At 37.0% G+C, this 17,024-nt stretch overlaps 1 protein-coding gene across 1 annotated transcript in view; it reads left to right on the forward strand.

The window, feature by feature from the left end:
* The window catches only part of Ube3a (ubiquitin protein ligase E3A), a 253,225-nt gene that overhangs the window by 182,670 nt on the left and 53,531 nt on the right, over nucleotides 1-17,024 (forward strand). The window contains exon 7 of the mRNA XM_090394318.1: nucleotides 16,297-16,452. Coding sequence (XP_090250444.1) covers nucleotides 16,297-16,452 — 156 coding nt within the window. The remainder of the gene's footprint in view (nucleotides 1-16,296; nucleotides 16,453-17,024) is intronic.

The following is a 17,024-nucleotide window of genomic DNA, read 5'->3' on the forward strand; positions in this document are numbered from 1 at the left end:
GTGTTTAGTCTAGTCTTAAGTGTAAGTTTATTTTTAAAAGGCCTTGGATCCAATTAAATTTGTAGTTAGTTATGTAATAATTGTTTGAAGTGTATATATATTGTTTGTGTTTTATTAAATGTGTTTATTTTGGTCTTGAGTCAGTGATTTTTGGATTCTGAAAGAAATAGAAAAAAAGAAGTCATTGCACCAATCGGAGTGAACCCTTGTGTGCAATAAATAAGGTACACTCGGAAATAAAAAAATAATTATTGAACAGAGATCATCTCTATATACAGGATTAAATAAATAAAAATCCTATATTTAAACAATGGCGCAGCCGGTAGGATTAATATTATGATAATATCCTCTATATAAACATATCACTTTCTATTTAACACCTGGTCAGCGTTTTTTACCACTGTGCTGTCATCACTGCTTGTTTCATTTAGCAATTTTTCAAAGTAATTACTCCACACTTCAAGGATATCTTTTTCTCCTGTTTTCATGTCACCTTTATCATCTCTAATTCCTTTTACAGCACTCTTTTCTCTATTTCTGACCTTCTTCAACAACCTCCGGAATATCTTGCCACTGTCTTGATATTTATTTTCTATGTTCTTACCAAAGTCCTACCATGACTTTTGTTTAGCTAGTTTTGCTCAGTGTTTAGCTTTCTTACATTTGTCTCTGTATTCTCTAAGAGCACAAGCTGACTTATTTGCCAGGAACTTTTGATATGCTTTCTTCTTTTCTTTCACTGGCTCTTTAACTTCCTGTGTCCACCATGGAGTTCTGATTTTTCTATCCTTACAGGCAACCTCACCATGCCTCTCTGGCTGAATCAATCAGTCTTTTCTTCAGGGCTTGTCACTGAATCTCGAAAGTTTAGTTCCTGTTCTCAAACTCTTTCATTTTTCATTCAATCATGTTGGTGTATTTTAGTCTACAGTTCACATCTGAGAGGTGCTCAACTTTTATTCCCTTTAAAACTTCTTAAATGTTCTTCTTTTCAATATGAAATTCAATTTTATCCTGCTTAAGACTAAATGGTGATCACTTCCAATTTCAAATCCTCTGTACACTCTGGTGTCATGCACCAGGGAGAAAATATGACTCTCAACAATAACATAGTCAATGAGATTTTTCTTATTCCTTGCCTCTTCTCTCCATATGAATTTATGCACATTTTTATGTTGGAACATTGTGTTAGTAATAACCAGTCCATGTCCTGAGCAGAAATCCAACAGGTATTTGATATTGTTATTATTAGCTTTACTATTTTCTCCAAATTTTTCAAATATATTTTTGTATGTCTGACAATCATTTCCTATTCTGCTATTTAGATTCCCAACCAGTCAACTTTTCTTTTATCATTGTGTCAGTTGCTTTCTCTTAATCCTGAAAAAATTCCTCCACTTCTACGTTAGTAGAACTTTCTGGGTACCATAGGCACAAATAAATCTCATTGTCCAGTTCCTCATTCTCAAATTTTCCCATATGTAATACGCCATTGGATATCTAATCACGCAGAAGTGAATGACTTTACATTTACTGACATTGAACTGACACCCTTTTCCCATGCCCGTAATTCCAGCCTATTCAAATCATTCTGCAAGTACTGCATATCAGCAGCATTCCTGATTATCCTACCTATCTTTGCATCAGCAAATAGCTGGATGTCACTTGACAAATCCTTCCCAATATCATTAATGTACAGATTGGATAACATTGGACCAAGCACTGATCCTTGTGGTACATCACTTGTTACCTTAAATCTTGCAGACTCACATCACCCCGTACACCACTCTGATATCTCGCAGTCAACCATCCTGTTATCCATGCTAATATTCTGTAACCCAAACCCATATTCTTCAATTTATGCAACTGTCTCTCATGCTGTATTGTCACAAGCTTTAGCAAAATCCAAAAGTATCATGATGTATCCATTCCCCTTGTCTTGTTCAATGGTAACATTGTTATAGAATGTCAGCAAGTTGCTAAAACATGACCTTCTCTTGTGAGTATATTATTTTGGCCACTAACTTAATATTAGAATACGATTACGCTGGTTTTTTATGTACCAATGAATTAATGATAAATTATGCCATCAAGTTTTACCAACTGAGCTGTTTGGCTTCTTCAGGGCATACAAACGGTAAAGACAACTCGAAGTCTCTGATACATAGAACAAATGTATAAAATATAACATAAATTAAAAAGACACATAACATCATATGCTTGGAGCGTGTGTTTCATTAGTTATTGTTGTGTGTGCACGCTCTGTAGTTTGCAGCGAAATTAAATTCTGACAAGCTTAGCGATCTTATTAGGTTTTTCCATGTATCAGGCAGGATCATTCCTCGATTTCTGTTTAGGCTGCTTTCAGAACAGAGAACCACCGTGGCTTCTTTGAAATTGCGACACCAGAAATCTTCTAGATAAAGCATGGAACTTTTGTCCCATTCAAACCTTGGCAAACAACAGCTATCCAAGAAATTTAATTTAAAAGATATTTCATAGCAACCCCACACAACAACAATCTGTCAAGACTCAATATAAATCCTCAGTTGCCATCCCTTATGCAGGAACAGTGTCAAAAAACATTGCAACACTCTTAGAACCTTTTGAAATTAGAGTAACTTTCAAAACCGTTCAAGACGATCCGAAACATATTAAGGTCACCAAAAGACATCAATGCCTTCTTCAAATATGCTGGAGTATACAACATCCTTTGCTCTTGTGGGTTAAACTACATGGGTCAGACATCAAGAAGTCTTGAAATAAGAAAAAAGAACACGTCGGGGATGTTAAAAACAACAGAATAGATAGAACCGGAGTAGCCATGCACTTCTTCAACCAAGCCACACCATTGAATGGGACAAAAGTTCCATGTCTTGTCTAGAAGATTTCTGGTGTCGCAATTTCAACGAAGCCACAGTGGTTCTCCATTCTGAAAGCAGCCTAAACAGAAATCAAGGAATGATCCTGCCTGGCATATGGAAAACCCTAATAAGATCGCTATGCTTGCCAGAATTTAATTTCACTGCAAACTACAGATCGTGCACACACAACAATTACTAATGAAATACACGCTCCATGCATATGATGTTACATGTCTTTTTAAATTATGTTATATTTTATACGTTTGTTCTATATATCAGCGACTTTGAGTTGTCTTTACCGTTCGTATGCCCTGAGGAAGCCAAACAGCCCAGTTGGTGAAACTTGTTGGAATAATTTATCATTAAATTCATTGGTACATAAAAAACCCAGTGTAATCTTATTCTAAAATGACCTTCCCTTAGTAAATCCATGTTGTTCATTGCAAAGTAGAGATTCACTGTCAACCCATTTCTGAATGTGAGCCCTAACGAATTTTCCCCAAATCTTCACCACCACCCTTGTGCAATTGAATTACCATACATTCCTGCAGAATATTCCTGTTCTGAGATTCATATTGAACAGCCTGGTCGAAGGAATAGCCAGTTCAGCTGAACACTCTTTAGCACACGTTCTGATATCCCATCAGTCCCCCATTGCTGAATTTTTATTCAATTTGTGCAACAGCTCTAATTCCTCATCCTCATATACCTACGTTTCTTCATTCAGTGAAGAGGTAGCAGCAAGCTCAATGTTGTGTATACCAGGTTGATAGCTTTTAACAAAATGGGCCCTCATTAGCTGATCTGTGTCTGTAACCCTCATGCCATCTAGATTTAGAAGTGTTATCCTTTCATATTCATTCTTTCTTTTACTTGCAGCATATCGATAGAATTCTTGTGGGTTGTTTTCAGCACGCAGAGCCAGTTTCTTTTCATACTCAGACTTTGCTTTCCGTACAACACTTGTGACTATTCTAGCATACTGCTTATAACGTTCATAACTCATGTCATCCTTATGCGCATGGTATTCTTTCCACATTTTCTTACGAATCTCTTGTTTAACAAGATTACACATCCATTTGATGCCTACCTTAATTATTCTTCGAAATCTCGTGACACATTTTGATATCGCATCATTTAAGCATTGTTTAAATGCTTCCCATGTACTGTCGATATCGGTTGCTGGATGGAAATCCAGCAACCAATCCCATTCCACTGAACTCGGTATACTCCTCAGTTGGTCATAATCTCTTGCTTTGTCGTTCAGCATGTAACCTTTTATGAATGTTCCATTCATAAACTTAGTCACATCCCAAGTGAGTACCACATGATCATTGTCAACAACCGGAGGCAGAATAGTTACGTCTTTAACTTAAATGCCCTCTGACACTATAATCAAATCTAACACTCTTTGACCTCAAGTTTCTTCTGTCACATGTTGCTTGAGGAAGTTGCCCTGCAACAGTTAAATGCATTTTCATTCTTCTCATGAGCCTCTACTGCTACCGAATCAATATTTGGATAATTAAAGTCTCCTATTATGATTACTCTTTTTGCTCTCATCTTTTTCTATTTGCTGATGCATTTCTTCATCGCTAGCAACTGATCCACCAGTTCGATAACAACACCCCACTATTAATTGATCTTGTTAGATTCTACCTCACACTAGATGGCTTCAAACTCTCTGCCACGTGAAATGTTGTTAGAAGTAGTTGTACTACAATCATAGGTCTCAACTCTAACTAGGTTCAAGTCATTCCATATCATTAGCAGCATGCCTCCCCTCCTCTCCTATCATCTCTATCCTTCCTAAAAATACTGTACCCTTGATACTCAATACCAGTTAGTAGGTCTAATTCTGATAGCCAGGTCTCATTAATACCTACAATCTGAGGTTGCAACATATTGACTAAGGCAATAAACTCTACCCCTTTGTTTCTGATACTCCTAGCATTTGTGTACAGACATAATAATCTACCTGCATGTTCTTTTTTATACACTTGTCTGAAGTCTGCATGACACAGTTGGACAACTTGCAGATCTCTATTCTTCTCTAGAGCCTTATCCATGACATTTTTACACATATTTGTTGGATCTGAGCACAAAGTTGAAATCATTCTATCCTGTAATTATTTTCATCATAATGCCCATTCCCATCATCACCACAATTATATGACATTGTTGCTTTTACACTCATATTCTCACAATACCTCCCATTATAATTAGTTTCCCCTGACTCTCTGTGTTAGGTCTAATACCAGTTATTAGTTTTTTTCTAAACTCCTGATGCCAAACGCATTCGGGTGTAGGCTGTCCCTCTTATACAAATCCAATTTTCCCTGAAAATCACTCCACACATCTAAAAACTCACACCCATTCCTTCTACACAGCCTATGCATCGAATCGTTTGCCATCATAGCCCTTCTTCTTAATTCATTTTTATTATAGCAAGGTAAAATACTGACGACTTTCACTTTCTCACACTTCACTCGCCTCTTCCAATAACCCTTTCACATGGAAGGTCGGTGTCGAGGCTAGCTGGTGAACGGACGTGCTATCGGAGAGCTCCTGAGAGATTTGTGTTTTTTGTTGATTTATTGGTGTTTTGGATTCAATTTAATGGACTTAAGTGTTTAATTTTGGTATATTATTGGAGCTTTATTAGCGTGGTTAGTGTACTAAAGGGTTTTATAACATAATCTATGTCGGGAAGTCGTCGCTAGATGAATTCGTAATGAGTAGTGTTCGTGCAAGCTCCAGATAAGATAAGTATCATTTCAGTTATCGATACAAATTACTTAATATCGTGTAGTTTTGTTTTGTTTGCCTTGCATATTTTAGTGCGTCTATTTTTGGTGTGTTATAACGTATAATTTGACAAAACACGTTACAGATAAATATGGCACCTGTGCAAAGGAAAATGGCGGCCAGTAATGAAGGTTCGCCATCGTTATCAAAGAACGGTAGCATAAAAGAAATGAGTCAGTGTACTAGCTGTGAAATGTACGCTTTGCGGAGTGCGGTCGGAGTGTGGTTAGATGATGATAAAGGATTGAATGTGTGTAGAAAATGTAGGGAGAATGCGGAATTGAAGTGTATTTCGGATCGTGAGTGTGATATTTTTGTCAACCTTCAGAATGAAGGAAATAGGGATATGACAAGAAACGGCAAGGTTGTACATGAAAATTGTGAGAGTGTGAATGTAGAAAGTGTGAATGATAGTATAAATGATTTCTCAGAGAACAAAAAAGATGAGATAGATGCATTGAGTGAGATCGCGTTGTTGAATAGTGCGATAGAAAGAGCAAAACAGCAGCTAGAGTGCATGAACAAAAGTAGACTGAATGAACCAACCAATAATAAAAGGTATGACAGGAAAAATAGACGTATGAATGTGAACATGAACAAAATGAAAGATAGAGTGCTGTATGGAGACTCGTTAGTACGAGGTGTGTTAGTAGAGGATTTGACAAAATCGTACCAACCTGGTGCGACCATAAAGGACGTAACTGCGTCTATTAGAGAGCAAAAGGAAAGGGTGAAAGAAATGATTGTTGTGGCAGGTACGAATGATTTGAAAGGAGATAAAATGGAAATGATAGAAGACCTGAATGAATTGTTTGAGGTAGCAAAAGAAAAGAGTGAGAGAGTTAGAATGATTAGTCTTTTGCCACGGTATGACAGTGAAATGTTTAAAAGGAGGGCTATAATTGCAAATGACTTTATGCGTGGGTTATGTATGAAGAGCGGTGTGGAATTTGTGGATGTGTGGAGTGAGTTTGATGGGCGAAAGGATCTATATAAGATGGATGGCTTGCATTTGAATGGTTACGGTGTAAAAAGACTTGAGAAAGTGTTGCTGAATGTAGTGGATGTGCAAATTCAGGGAAACTAGATTTGTTAGGGGGGGGAGTAGAGATACAGTCCTTATGGAGGCAGTTGAATGTAAGAATGAATATAATATGCCAGAGCAAATAAGGACAACAAATCTGAGTGGGATAGTTAATATAAGGCATCAAGGTAGGGTTGGGGCTAATGGGGGTCTTAAATTCATGTACACTAATACTAGGAGTATTAGGAACAAGAAGGAAGAGTTTTTGGCCATGGTTGGCACTTCCAGACCACAGGTTATAGGTATTAGTGAAACATGGCTAACTGTAGATGATATAACTAGTGGGATTGAATGTGATGGGTATAGTGTGTTCAGGAATGACAGAGAGAATAAAATGGGGGGAGGAGTATTGTTGATGATAGCTGATGAGCTCCAGCCAAGGAGAATAGAAGTTGAATTGCAGGATAGAGAAAAGAGCACATTTGAGGCCATTTGGTGTGAGATTGTGGCTAGCAGAACTAAATATACAATTGGGTGCTGCTATAGACCAGGTGATGGAAAAGATGGTGGTGACAGTATGCACAAGCAAATAGAAGAAATGGGTGGAAGGAGGGTGATTATTATGGGAGATTTCAACTATGGTTGCATTGATTGGAGTGAGGAGAGGACACACGGGAGGAAGGAACTGGATTTTATGCGGTTATTAAGGGATAACTATCTGCGACAGCATGTAATGGAAAATACTAGGGGTCAGAGAGTGCTTGACCTAGTAATTACATCTGAGGATTTGGCTGTAACAAATATGACCACATTGCCACCAATCAGTGAGAGTGATCATAGGGTCTTAACTTGGGAGGTGGCTAAAGGTGTAGAATTTTTAATTAAGATAGGGTACATGTGGAATTATCGGGCTGGAAAGTATGACAAGCTTAGGAGTTTGATTGGTTCAGTGCCATGGCATGTGCAACTGCAAGGACTAGAAGTTGATAGTGCATGGGAGGTAGTTAAGAAGTGCTTGCATGAAGCAATGGCTGACTGTATACCTAGAGTCCGAATAATAAATCAAGTAGGGGTTAAATGGATGAATAACACCATTAAGCTTGAGTTGCAAAAAAAGAAACAACTATGGAGGGAATTTAAGGAGAAGGGTGACCGGCAGGCACATGAACGGTATAAAGCGCAGGCCAGTAGGGTGACGAGTGTGGTAAGAAAAGCAAAAAAGGATTACGAAAGAACATTGGCCATGCAGGCTAAAAAGAATCCTAAACAGTTTTTAGATATGTAGCAAGTAAAAGGAAAAATGTACATGGCAGATTGATTTTAAAGAATGCCGATGGTAGGGAGGTAACTGAATCAGTTGAGATAGTTGAGTTACTGAGTGAGCACTTTGCAAAAGTATATCATCCAGGTGGTGACATTGCAGAAACGAATAAACCAGTAGATTATACGGGAATTGTGGTTAATGAAGTGGAGGTGAGTAGTCTATTGCATAACCTCAATGTCAATACATCTGTGGGATTGGATGGTATACCAGCTCGTGTTGTACCAGAAGCAGCTAAAGAATTGTCAGTACCCTTGACCATTTTGTTTAATTTGAGTCTCGGGTCTGGGTTAGTCCCGAGCGGGTGGAAAGAGGGGAAAATAGTTCCACTGCATAAAGGTGGTTCCAAGACTGCTGTTGTAAATTACTGACCGATTAGCATATCATAAATCATTGTCAAGGTCTTAGAGAAAATAGTCAAGAGGAAAATACAAGATTGGATAGAAGAAAATGGGATACTGTATCGGGGACAGCATGGTTTTGTGAAGGGTAGGTCATGCCTCAGTAACTTGCTCACGTATTATAACACAGTGACGGCTGAACTGGATAAGGGTAATGGGTTTACGGTGATTCTACTGGACCTTGCCAAGGCCTTTGACAGGATTCCACATGGAATTCTAATCAGTAAATTGCAGCATATGGGAATGGACATAGGGTTGGTGAGATGGATAGGAGGGTGGTTGACGGAGAGATATCAGAGAGTGGTTTACTCGGGAGTAGAGTCCACAAGACGGCCTGTGACTAGTGGTGTGCCACAAGGATCTGTTCTTGGACCACTGCTGTTTAATTTGTTCATAAATGATATAGGAAAGGATCTGAGAGGAACAGTTCATTTGTTTGCGGATGATGCGAAGTTGGGTAGGGCAATAGTGAATGCAGATGACGTCAAAATTTTGCAGGATGATTTGGATAGATTGGAGGTCTGGGCTAAGGAGAATGGATGTCAGTTTAATGTGGCAAAATGTAAGGTTATGCATTTTGGGGTGAAAAGATTGGCGGCAGTTTACTGCATTGGTGGAACCCTGCTCCAGGAAATTGATGAGGCACGAGATTTGGGAGTGTTGGTAGATAAGGAATTGAAATTTAGGGGACACATTGCAAAAGTAACCAAAACAGCTCATCAAATCACTTGGTTGCTGAAGAATACGTTGACAAGCAGGTTATTGTTCCTCTCTGTCGAGCCTTGATAAGACCCCATCTAGACTACTGTGCTCAGATTTGGTCACCTAGGTTTCTTCTTAATGGGGAGGAGGTGGAGAGGATCCAGAGGCGAGTGACCAAGATGATAGCAGGTCTGTGGAATGAACCGTATGAGAACAGGTTGAGGATTTGTGGGTTGCAAAAATTGGTTGATAGGCAGAGGAGGGGAGATATGATTGAGACATTCAAATTACTGAAGGGTTTCTATAAAATTAATTCAGAAGATATTTTTGAGAACAGGGCTGGTTGTGGGAGGACTAGGGGACATCCATGGAAACTGGGCAAAAGTGTGGTTAGTAAAGGTGTTAGAGCTGGGTTCTTTACTTTTAGAGTAATGAATGAGTGGAATGCGCTCCCTGAGTCTGTGGTGGATGCTGTGACAGTGAATGAGTTTAAGACGAGGTATGATAGATACTGTATGAATTTCAAATAGTTGTGATGAATATGATTTGGGGCCTCCCTCGATGAGTCTAATGACTCCCTGGAGTTGCCCGTAATAATAGTAATATCCTCTCTCATACTGAACTTATCGCCAGTTAAGTTGTTAGTACCTACTACAACTACGATTTCGTTTACTTTTCTTTTCTGGTTTTGAATTGCTTCCTTTATATTCTTAATTTTTGCTCCAGGAAAACTGGAAGTTATAACTCGCTCATCAATAGCATGTGTTATTATAGAGTCACCATACCGAATAACTTCTTTCTTTTTATTTAAAACACCACTTACCTGATTTCCGTTATTTCCTGATTTACCTGACTTGCTTTGTTATTTCTTATTTTCCTGTTTAATTTTCTTTTTCTCCCTCTGTTCATTTAAATGCATCTTGACTTTTTGCAATTCCCATGTCATCTCTCTGATGATCTGCTTCAATTTTTTTTCTATTTTGGAGGTTAATTCAATCTCATTAACCGCCTCCACATCACTGATAACTCGTTAACGGGAATAACCTTAGTGTTCTCGCCTGTAGTGCTTTTTTGAGCATTACATTTCTTGCCCTTTTTTAGCAACATTTTAAATATATACTAATTATTGCAATATCTTAATAAAAATATGTGGTAAAATATTAAATACACTAAAATCTATACTGGTATGCTATAAAACACTAATTTTCTAAGGGAAAAACACAATAAAACAGACAAAAATCACCAATTTTACAGGACGTCTAAATTCACTGACCAACCACAATGTATCCTCGAACCAAAATGCCAAAAAACAAACAAAATCTATATAATTCATACAATATCAGTAATTTAAGTTACATTACAACTGGAAGTTGATCCTATTGGCAAAATTAATTAATTCTGAGTAATACTTTTGAATAAGTCTCTGTTTTGACTCTCGCCACTTGTCTCCAGTAGGGATGGTGCTGTATTAGAGGCATCCAGATGGAGTCCAGTAGCTGACAGTCGTAAAGTATGTCAGCTACTAGTGTCTTAATTTTCAGTGTCCTGTTAGTAGCATGGTTAAACCTGGAGAGAGAGATGGTGTGTTTTTTCAGCTGGAATCTGCTTCTGTTACTTAGCAAGAATTCTTTTGTTGTGGATCCATTTTTGAATGTTTTCCATTCTCCTTCCCACAAGTTAGACTTATTTCTTCTGCACATGTTTTTTATAGCAGATTTCAAGTACTTTTGGTAACTTCTTTAGCCAGCTAATTTGCTCTCTATGCGTCTTCACCCAGCAGAACTTAATTACCCATCCCTCTAGAGTGAGATTCAAAACGAGATTTCTTGTCTGTTCTGTTAACGCTATATTGTTCTGGGTATTTTATGCAATCTATAGTCCTTCTACTGTCACTGTAAATTATTGCTGTCTTTTTGATGAGAAGTGTTGAGTTTTAATTCCCAGAGATATGTAAGTGAATACACTATAGTAAGTTGTTCTGCTTGGTTGTTGGAACAGAGGGTGGGGGGGGGGGGATGCAGTCTAGAGCAGCATTCTTGTATAATGGACTGTCTGTAATATGCAATGAAAGAACAACTAATGTTCCCTTTGGTTTTTCTTCCATCAGTGTATATATGGAAATCATCACTTTCAGAGCTTTTCTTTTCTTTAATATGTTTTCTTTGCTGGGTGAGGCCACCTACTCTAGTCAGGCAGACGTTTGTAGTAGTTTGAAACAATGTTGGAATTTCTGTTATATCTTCTGGAAGTGACTTCATATGAGAGAGAGACAGAGAGAATTCCTGCATTTTCAGTCAGATCAGTGTTAGACAAACAATAATGCAAGCTGCCTCGAAAGATATAATCCTGTATCCTTTAATTATTCCTATGGCTGTAAGGCATTGAACTCTGTTTTGCTTTTTGTCGTTTTTCTTTGATTTTAGTGCATGTTTCCATGCAGATACAGCATAAGATATGAATGGTAATATAGCTTTGGTTATATATCATTTTCAGCGCTCGTTAGCCTAATCCCCAGTTTATCCTTGCCGAGTTAGCTAAAAGGTTTACTTTTTGTAATCTGTTTTCGGCAACATATGAGATGTGCTTGTTGAAGGTAAATTTTTCACCTGTTACTTCTAGGTATTTTAGCCCACTGGCTACCTCGAACTTTCCCATTTAGGAAGACCATTACAGGTTGTTTTGATTTTTTACGTGAGATGTGGAGCACTTTGGACTTGGTACTATTGAAGGTAATTTTTTCTCATGTGCCCACTCTGCAATTTTAAAAAGTTTTTCATTGGCTATTACTTCTAACTGTTAGCCATCGTGTTTCTGAATCATTCATCATTGGTGAGAACTATGACTTTTATTTCAGTAATGAAAGGAATTCCAGAAACCTGGTCCATAGCAGGAACCTTGTGGGCCGCCTCATTTGATTTCTTTCATTACAGCTGTGGTTTTTAATAGCTGGTTGCTCTTCTGTCCAAAAAAATAATTTTTTGTAAGGTATAGCTGGTTTTGTTGGGGAAAATTGGTCAACCATTGTCAAGAACAGAGAAAGGTGGAAAGAACTGGAGGAGGCCTTTGTCCAGCACTGGACAAAACATGGCTGAAAAGAAGAAGAGGAGGAGGAGGAGGAGTAAGTTTTTTGGACATTTTAAATCTCTTAATTGATTATGGCTGGCCATCACACTGCATTGAAGGCTCCTTGTACATCGAGTGAGATGAGTAGTACTTTTTTTGCTGTAGACTGTCTGCTATGATCTTTAACCTCCATAATTCCCTCTACTGTGCTTGAGGATGGTCTAAATGCATTTTCCTCTTGAGTAGACAAAGTGCATTATTCAGTTTATCAGAAGTTTTCTTCTGATAAACTGAACCTCACTAGCAACATTTATGAGATTGACTGGCTTGTATTTGCTCATTTTGTTGGATGTTTCTTTTCCTGTTTTGATTATTGGTATAATTTTAGAGCGTTTCTATAATAAAGGAAATTGCCCTCTTTTTAGGCATTTGTTGTAAACTGTTGTTATGAATTCGGGGAATTCGACAAACACTCTTGGGAGTATATCACTGGTTATTCCGTCCTCTCCAGGAGTTTTTCTTGGATCCATTGATCTTAATATTGACTCGATTTCATTAGTTGTAAATAAATTGTACTTAGGAGTGTCTGTCTGTAAGTTTTGTGGATTTCTTCATCTATTGATTCATCATCATCATCAGGAATAACCTTGTTTATTATCGCAGCTGCAGTTTCTGCTAAGTTTTTAGCATAGAAGCTGTCTATTTTCTTAATAGTTGATAATATGTGTTGCCTTATTCTTGCTTGCTGCTAATACAGTTCCGAGGGTTCGATACAGTTGAAACAGTACAAAATTTTTTCCATGATTCTGTTGTCATGTTTGTAATTTTGGACTGATATTTGTATTTTCTTTCATCGATGTTTAGCTTCTTGGTTGTTCTGAGTGTTTGGTTGCTGAATTTTTTCAGACTTGATGAAAGCACAGAAGCAAGGAGGTTTATATCGGCTTGTGCTGATGCCCAGATGGCTAGGTTCTTGTCTAAGCTGAGCTGTTGTTTGCTGATCCCATTAAAGTGATGCTCTGAGATTAAGCATGCAAATTCTGTTTTTATTACAAATATGTCTAGATTGGTTTTGTTGGTGAAGTACTTGATGAAGCTCATAAATGATCCTTTCAGATGTCTCGAATGCATCTGAGGCCAAGAAATTCACAAAATTAAGAAGCCGGCATATCAAAAAGTTCGAAAATTTAACAAAGTCACCAGCATCAAAAACAACATGGTTAATCTATCCACTGCCATCCTCAAAGCTACCTTCATCAACGCACTCATTCACAGCCAAAACTTCACCATCGTGCCCAGACATGTGCCAGCCAAAGATTTCATGATTGAGATTGAGCGTGGAATCTACAACCTTCCTGCCAATGAGGCCAACAATATTAGGCTTGATGTAGCTAATACTACCACAGGCAAAACCTCCTCATGCAACCTGCCAAAAGAGAATACAAAACCCTTCTACATGTAAGAAATAACAAAAAAAAATAATCCTGAAAGCAGACTCTGTCATTTTAAACTGTATGGACTATATTAAAGAAATGACTACCCTTTTTAAAGACATGTCTACCTACTAAATATTACTTCCTGGCCGGCAGACAACCAACAAACTAAAACCCTACAATCTCTTCCCCCCTGTATTTATGGACTTCCAAAAATCCCTAATGAAGATGTACCTGTACCCCCCCAATTGTAGATGGTATAGACTCGTCACATATCAAAAACTCAGCCCATTTTAAGTCCAGTATACAAGACCTCACACACCACGACCTCCACACTGACTGAATCGTCAGTTTCAGTGTCTCCTTCTTATTCACAAATGTCCCACTTAAAGACACCTTGTCACTTATCCAGACAGAATATCCTCCCGATAATATTGGCGTCTTGACAAGTAACAGACTGATCTGGAGGAAAATTGTAGATAGGAAGTTAGTAATGATGTAAATTTTTCATGTAGTACTATCATATTCTGTACACCCCTTGAGGGTACATGGCAAGAATTTGATGATGATGATATCTCAGGCCTTTTTCAGTTCACCATGAACTCGGCTATTTTGTTTGGAAAGGAAAATTCTACAAACAAATCGAGGGTACAACCATGCCCCCCTCCCCTCCTCCTCCGGCTTTTTCACAGAGACATTTGAAAAGAGTGCCCCAAATTCCTCTCCCCTTAAACCCACTATTTGGCTACACTATATGGACGATGTTTGCAATTTGGCCACCACCTTACACACTTTCCTTTCCCATTTGAACATCCAGACAGTAACTACAGTCTGCTCTTCCTAGACACCCTAGTTACAAGACAACCAAATGGATCCCTGAACTTCACAATCTACAGAACCCCGAACACACAGACACATGCAAAGGTAGATACGTTCATCAACAGTCACCCCCCCCCCCCAACAGTTTGGAACTATAAAACCTTAGTCCACCAGGCAAAATTAATTTGCTCAGATAACAATTCACTCAGCACAGAACTCACTCACATAAAAAACACTTTTTTGGCCAATGACTACCCTCACTTATCTACCCACTGCTTATCTCTATGCTGTCTCTAGGGCTTCTCCTTATATCTTACTTTCGTTTTCGAATTAACTCTGTTCTCCTCTTTCCTGCCAAAATCCGGTTCTGACCAGTTCAGCTCATAACAACTCACTTCTCCCCTTTGTATACAGTACTCGCTCTCTAATCACGCGCTACCTGAAAATAACTCCGTTTCCTTGACAGTGAACAATCAAATCTCATCAGCAGAATTGCTTAAATTTACTTTCACTTTCGTTTACAATAATAAAACATATATCACAGTTCATTTAGGATATATTTACAAGTTATATAAAGAATTTATACAGAATAAATAATTAAAAAAAATTACAATTATTATTTCAATAAAAATTTAACAGTAAGTGTTTAATTTACATATGAGCAAACTTAGCTCAGGAAATACAATATATGTTAAATCATGAATGAAGTATTAATAAATCATAAAATTCTTCATTCACAATTTAACACTGGGAAGTCCATCTTGTTTTGTATTTTCTGTTTTGTCCTATTGCTTCATGTGCTGCTTGTTTAATGTTCATTTTGAATTTTCCCAATGAGAATCTTTCTTCTTCAATATAGATAACATTTTTTTTTTTTGAAATTTCTCATTTGGTCTATTTTGGTAGAGTATTCTTATACTGTCTTGTAATAATTCAACCTTAAATTTATTTTTTTGTATTTCTTTATTTTGCTTTTTTAGTTTATTTATTTATTTATTTTTACTCTATTTTTTCTTTGAGCTCTAGGGACACATTCCAATATTGCATGTTTGATATATTTTTAAATACTTCCCATCTAGCAACTGATACATGGGATTGAACCCAGAATTCTTCTTTGATCATAATTTCCTCCTTGAAGTTCATCGTAACCTTTTCTGAATGGAATATCCACACTTAGCTAATTCCCAAAATCAATACAGCATAATCACTGTAAACTGTAAGCTACACATTTAATCTTTAACTGAAACCTCCCCCTCTGACACTGTAATCAGCTCTAATACTTACCTAGAGTTTCATTTTCTCTTGAGATTTCACTGCTACCCAGTGTTCAGATAAAGTCACCATGATGATTAATTATTTAGTGTCCATTAGGTTTATTTGGCTCAGATATCAATTAAATAATATGGTGAATAATTTAATTTAGGATTGTAAATCAGATTTGTGATCCTAGAAGTCCTTTCTTTAGTTAGCTTCAGTTTTTTTTTTTCTTACTATGAAAATCTACACTGCAAACTATTTTATCTTCAGTTTCAATTTTTCTCAGTTTAAGAAATTATCCATGCCATCATTTAAAAACACCAAACTCTAATAATTTTATTTATTCTTTTGTTACTTGGAGTGGCAAGATAACTATTCCAGGAAGGGGATAGTTTTTGATTTAAAATTTTAGATTCAAATATAGCCCAACGGTCTCTATCTTGTCAGCTCTACATAGTGTTTGGTAGTTACAGATTGAATTGTATAAATTTGTATAACAGATAAATAAACATTGAATTTTATATACATAAGAGTTTTATTATTGTTTATGTGGTACATTGTTATCATATTGTATTTTCTTAGATAGAAATTTCGTTTTTAATAGGAATTTGTAGATCTTTATGCAGATTTCCTGTTAAATAAGTCAATAGAAAAACAGTTCCGTGCTTTTCGAAGAGGTTTTCAAATGGTAACTGATGACAGTCCACTCAAAATGCTCTTCAGGCCAGAAGAAGTAGAACTACTTGTTTGTGGAAGCAAGGTATATTTATATCATTATATGCAAATTTTGTTCATAGCAGTTTTAAAATAGTTTTCCATAAGAGTTACCAAAACAGCTAATAGATAACATAAATATAATTGTTATTCACAGTTTATCCTTAAGTTCTGCAAATTTATTATTCCATCTTTGAAAGTTTCTTTTTAGTTTGAACTGAAGTCAGTAAGTTTGAAAGCATTAAATATTAAGTTGCTAAGAAAGAATCCATTTTTTAACCTAAGTTCTCATTTTTCTTACACTTTGTAAATGATGTACCCTTTGCTTGGTTTGATACATTTCTTCAGAATAAATTAGTTATTTTTAACCCAAAACGTGGATTGGTTGGTGTCATTATGTGGAAGTGACAGGGATCATCCTGTGAACACACAAATTAGCCTAAGAACATACTTGAGTCAGACAAAGAAAACCTGTATCTATATTTGGAATTGCTTGGTTAGAAATTAGGGATTAGAATATTAGAAACCTGATCCAGAAGGTATAGAAAAACCAAGAAATCTGGAAGAAGTAACCATTAACCTTCATCACTAGCCTTAATGGTATAGTTGAATGCTTTT

Source organism: Typopeltis vanoorti, chromosome 6, assembly GCF_054136105.1.
Source record: "Typopeltis vanoorti isolate ZY-2024b chromosome 6, IOZ_Tvanoo_1.0, whole genome shotgun sequence".
Classification (NCBI taxonomy): Eukaryota; Metazoa; Arthropoda; class Arachnida; order Uropygi; family Thelyphonidae; genus Typopeltis; species Typopeltis vanoorti.